The sequence below is a fragment of the Carlito syrichta genome, unplaced genomic scaffold (assembly GCF_000164805.1).
Source record: "Carlito syrichta isolate Samal-C Ts95f unplaced genomic scaffold, Tarsius_syrichta-2.0.1 Scaffold303696, whole genome shotgun sequence".
NCBI lineage: Eukaryota > Metazoa > Chordata > Mammalia > Primates > Tarsiidae > Carlito > Carlito syrichta.
Genome location: NW_007247792.1, coordinates 21,377 through 26,555, shown reverse-complemented (window position 1 = coordinate 26,555; position 5,179 = coordinate 21,377). Strand labels below are relative to the sequence as shown.

General features: G+C 54.6%; 2 protein-coding genes across 2 annotated transcripts in view; one reads left to right on the top strand and one right to left on the bottom strand.

Moving 5' to 3' along the window:
• The window catches only part of RPL10A (ribosomal protein L10a), a 2,070-nt gene extending 761 nt beyond the window's left edge, over positions 1-1,309 (top strand). The window contains exons 2-4 of the mRNA XM_021712897.1: positions 17-165; positions 699-871; positions 1,110-1,309. Of these exons, the coding sequence (XP_021568572.1) occupies positions 17-165; positions 699-871; positions 1,110-1,280 (493 nt within the window). The 3' untranslated portion in view covers positions 1,281-1,309. The remainder of the gene's footprint in view (positions 1-16; positions 166-698; positions 872-1,109) is intronic.
• Positions 1,310-4,980: 3,671 nt separating this feature from the next.
• The window catches only part of TEAD3 (TEA domain transcription factor 3), a gene marked incomplete at its 5' end in the record, with an annotated part of 12,831 nt that continues 12,632 nt past the window's right edge, over positions 4,981-5,179 (bottom strand). Inside the window, one exon of the mRNA XM_021712892.1 lies at positions 4,981-5,036. Coding sequence (XP_021568567.1) covers positions 4,981-5,036 — 56 coding nt within the window. The remainder of the gene's footprint in view (positions 5,037-5,179) is intronic.

Genomic DNA, 5,179 nt, shown 5'->3' with positions numbered 1-5,179 from the left:
TGCCCCCGTCGCGCAGGCTCAAGTCCACCCCCCGCCCCAAGTTCTCCGTGTGTGTCCTGGGGGACCAGCAGCACTGCGACGAGGCCAAGGCTGTGGACATCCCGCACATGGACATCGAGGCGCTGAAGAAGCTCAACAAGAACAAGAAGCTGGTGAAGAAGCTGGGTGAGCGCGGCGTGGCTTTCGGGGGTGGCGGGAGAGCGACCTCCGGGGGCTGCGGAAGGAGAGCGAGCCGGGCCTGGTGGGCGAGATTCCGCTAAGCTGAGGCTGGGGCCGGAGAGCGGTGAGCTGCGGTTTCTTTCCCCCCCGAGGTCTGACTGAGTAGTCCGATCCTCATCCCGTGTGGTCTAGACAGCGGCGTCGGCCCCACTTCACAGACAGGAGACTGACGTCCACAGCTGTCAGATGAGCAAGGTCTGCAGCTAGGGAGTGAGCCCAGGTAGTCTTGAGCAGAGCCTTCATCCTACCCCGGATGTGCTAGGCATTATGTGGGTCAACTGGGTCTTCTGAGACTAGTAAAAGTTGTTAGCTCCTGGTGGCGAGGGAGGCAAGAACGTGGTACCTGAAGCCGGAGCAGAGAGGGTGCTGGTTGGAGGCACTGAGGTGGGTGGCTCAGGTGCTTTTCTGGCCTGACTGCTGCGTTGGGAGGTTGGCCTCAGTCGCCAGTCCTAAGCATCCAATGACTTTCTCTCCGCCAGCCAAGAAGTATGATGCCTTTTTGGCCTCAGAGTCTCTGATAAAGCAGATCCCACGAATCCTTGGCCCAGGCCTCAATAAGGCTGGCAAGTTCCCGTCCCTCCTGACACACAATGAAAACATGGTGGCCAAAGTGGATGAGGTGAAGTCCACAATCAAGTTCCAGATGAAGAAGGTAAGACGGGCGGGGCTGGTGGGGTCCAAGTTCTTCCAAAACAAGGGACCAATAGGCACCCTGGTCTGTGTTTCTGTGGTTCTTAATGTGAATTGAGAGGGGCACTGAGCCAGGAGGGAAGGTTTTTTGGATGGCCCTGGTCCTCCTTGGTCTGGATTCAGTTTACCCACTAGTTAGGTTACTGAGGGCAGAGGGCCATCTACCAGCCTGACTTGACCCTTTCTTTCCCTCCTCGCAGGTGTTGTGTCTGGCTGTGGCTGTTGGCCACGTGAAGATGACAGATGATGAGCTTGTGTATAACATCCACCTGGCTGTCAACTTCTTGGTGTCGTTGCTCAAGAAGAACTGGCAGAACGTTCGGGCATTATACATCAAGAGTACCATGGGCAAGCCCCAGCGTCTATATTAAAGCACATCCTAATAAATCTTACCACTGTGCCCTCTGCTTGTGATTGTGGGGGTGTTTCGTATGCTTTCTGTCACATGAACAGTAATTGGGTACTATAGGCAAAGGGGGCATTCTTTTCTTCTGCCATCAGGATCATGTAGTCTTGGACACACAAAGATTTTCAGATAATCCTGAAGACGGGAGCAAAGCAGCTAGGACTCTGGGCTGCACTGCTTCTGCTTGATGGGTGCAGGATCTTCACAGTGAAGATGTTGATCGCAGCCCTTGGCAGCCTTAGCCTGAAGCTGCTCCTGTGTGTATCAAGGGTCTTTAAGATAGAGTTGGTAGCCCTAATGAAACATTTGGGGATCCCAGTATATGGGAATTACAAGGAAAGGTCTTACAAAAAGACAAGATTACTGTATGTTTCTGACAGGATTGTCCCACACATTTAGAAATCAGTAGGGCTTTAGAACTTTTTTTGCCTGACCCCTAAGTTCAATATTGTATGTTAGGGTAATTGGATAAATGTTCAGAAGAGTGTGGACGCCAGAATAGCACAGTTCCAATGAATGGATCCTGGTTTTTTATATTAGGGGAACCAGCAATGGGTAAAGTCGGGCTGTGAAATGTCCAGGCTCAGTCCCCTCCCTGGCCTCCTGAAGCATTTCTCTTGCTTCCAACACCCAGTGCTAAAAAGGTAGTTTTCAGTGCGGGAAATAACCTGAGGTTTTAACCTTTGACTGGAATCTGCTTCATTTACCTTGGGTAAATGGAGAAACCAGCCCATCCCTTTGAGTAGGGTCTCACTTTGTCTCCAGGCTGGAGTACAGTAGCACAACCATGGCTTGCCACAACCTTGAACTGGATTCAGAAGATCCTCCTGCCTCAGCCTCCTGAGTAACTGGGAATGTAGGAATGTGCTGGAACATCAGCTGATTTGTAAATTTTTTTGGTAGAACGTCTTGCTATTCTGCACTGGCTGGTCTTAAGCTCTTGGACTGAAGCAGAGCCCTCCCAAGCTGATGTTATAGATTTGAGCCATCGTGCTCTCTTTCCTAATAGAACTGAAAGGCTATTCCAAAGCACAAAATTGGGCTTCAAAACACTCCCTTTATCCACGCTTGAACTGTGAAGAGGTTTCCATCTGAGACTTAAAAGCAGTTTTGCCATTTTAGTTTTTAAGTTACATTTTCCAGGTAAGTACAAAAATGTAGCGGGAATGAGCATCTTGATTTTGGTTCCCAGGCTGGGCTCACTGCTCCTTTCTGTCTATGGACCTTCGTATTAGAAGGCAGCCAGTACCTAGTTTTGTAGAACAGTGTTCTTAGCAAGGAAAGCTAGGAAAGGACTGGCTGTAGAACTAGTTTAGACCCACTTCTATTAGAAACTTCTACCGTGATTAACTGGGAGTTAAAATAAGGCAAAAGTGGCTGGGTGTAGTATGACTTGTAATCTCAGCTTTTTGGGAGGCTAAGGCAGGAGGACTGCTTGAGCCCAGGAATCCGAGGCAACATAGCAAGATCCCTATGTCTTACAAATGCACAGAAGAGAAGCTGTGAAGACTCAAGTCACGCAGTAGATGACATGAGTAGAGGCTGCCAAATCCAGCAGCGATGTCCAGCTCTAAGCCTGGCAACATAACAGGTCCAACAAGTGACGGTTGGGGTCCCTACTGGTATACCAGGCAACAGCTTGGAGTTAGGCAGACTGAGTCCTGGTGTGTCAACTGGCTGGGTGCATTTAACCTCTAACCTCATTCTATTTGGAGGCTGAACCAGAATCTAAGTTAGGTTCTAGAGGACTGCCAGACATCACAGGTACCTGCTTATCTGACATTTAACTGGGTGACTGTTATTTAACCCTCCTAGGGTCTCGTTCCCAGCATGCCACTCTCAGAGCAAATGCTCGTCAGCCCATGACTAGTGAGGAGTCTAGCAAATTCACCCATGTTTGCAGGGGAGAAGGCAGCCCCCTGGGGATGGTGTCCACCAAAGGTCTTCAGGAGCTACAGCACCTTGCTGGCCCCGACTGGTCCCTACTGTGAGCAGGACATGGCTCAGCTGAGTGGGGTTCCCCAGGCAGGCTGGAATCTTGCCTGCCTGCTGGGCAGCCATCTCCTGGGGAGAGCACGTACCCTCCTGGAGGCTCTGTGTCACGAGAAGCCGTGGCGGCCCTGGGGCCTCTGCTGCCTTCGCAGGGACAAATCAGGCCAGCACTGGGCATGCACAAGTGCTCAACTCAGGCAGGAAGGAGTGAAAAAATGCTGGGAGTTGGCAAAGTTATTTTGAGTGGAGGCAGGGCTTGGGAGGTGGCAGGGGTGGGGGGCAAGGAGACACCAGGACCTTGGGAGGAGCACCCCACCGAAGGCTTTCAATCCGAAGGCCTGCCACACGCCTGGTTACACGACTGACCCACAGACAAATAACTTTAATTCTTTTTCTTTTGAGCAGGAGCTGAGCCTCGAGAGCCCCTGCCCCAGCCCCGCCGCATTTATGATATGACCCGTCACAGCTAGATTTTAAAAATACACAAAAATATATATAATATACATTATAAAACCTAGGTGGGGTTTGGAGGTGGCCTGAGCGATATGCGAACGGTGAGGACCTTCTGGAAGCTGGGGTGGGGGCGGGGAAGGGCAGGGGCACAGTACTTCATGTGAACTCATAAATACCCAGAGGCAGCCCTCTGCCTGCCGGGGGTGTCCAAGGGGCAGCAGGGCAAGGGTCGCCTTCAGCCCCAGAGCCGGGTCTGGGAGCTGCTGCTCCAGGGCGGGAGACAGGTGAGAAGGACACACCCAAGTCTCAGGCAGGAGAAAACGTCAAGCCTCCTGCTGGCCCCCTCCGGTCTCTGTCTGCTCAGAGCCTGGGACTCCACCTTCCTCTGCCTGGCCCGCAATCCTATTTCTGAGCCTGAGCCTGCGCCTGCCTCTCGAAGGTGCTGGGAGGCTCGGGAGCCCCGGCGGCTGTGGGCCCCTCTACTGCCCAGTCCAGGGAATGCTCTGTCCAGGCTCCAACTCAGCGCCCCGCAAGGAGGCTCCAGTCTTCACTTCAGTGCAGAGTCCCTCCAGCACCTGGGGCCACTCCCTGCCCAGGGAGGTAGTGCAGACCTGGGCTCAGGCCAGGCAGCCCTGGCTGAGACTCCGGCTCTGCCCACCCCTCCCGTGGGTCCCGCAACTTCTCAGAGTGCAGCACTTCATCCAAAACACAGAGCCCCATGCCTGCTTTGCAGGGTCTGAGGACAGCACCAGCCCTGCAAGGAGCCTCAGCACCCGGCCTGGCACACAGGAGATGCAGAGAAGTGGGCTCTTCTCAACCCAAGCCGAAGTGACACTCCCCCTTCTGGGCCTCTGCACGCAGACGCCCTCTGTCTCCACTCTACCCTCACCTGCCCGCCATACTCCCCGGGGGGACAGTGGCCACACATGCCTGAACTCAGGTGCTCTCTGTCCCCGCTGGGCCCTCTGAGGTCACTTGAGTCTGGGCAGGGCCTGGTGACCTCGGTCAGCGCCCCCACCAAGCCCTCCTCTCTCTCTTCTCCCAGGTAAAGCGCATAACAGTGCGGGGAGTGTGTGTGCTGGGGCGGGTGGGGAGGCCTCCTGGGTCCTGGGCCTGAGGCCCCGCAGGCGGACGAATCCTCCTTCCTGGACCCCCGGGGGTGCCAGGCAGGTGTGCAGGAAGATGCCCATCCTGCATCCTTGTGCGGGGTCAGAGGGCACCTAGTCTTTGACGAGCTTGTAGACGTGGTGCTGGGCGCCGTGCTCGCTGGTCGAGACTTCGAAGACAAAAGCAATGACAAGCAGGGTCTCCTGGGAGTCCCGGCTCGTGACCACCTGGGGGCGAGGGGGCAGGAAGATGGGGGGCGTCAGGCAGAGCGGGGCATGGCGGGGACAGAGCAGACCCTTCTCGCGGCCAGGC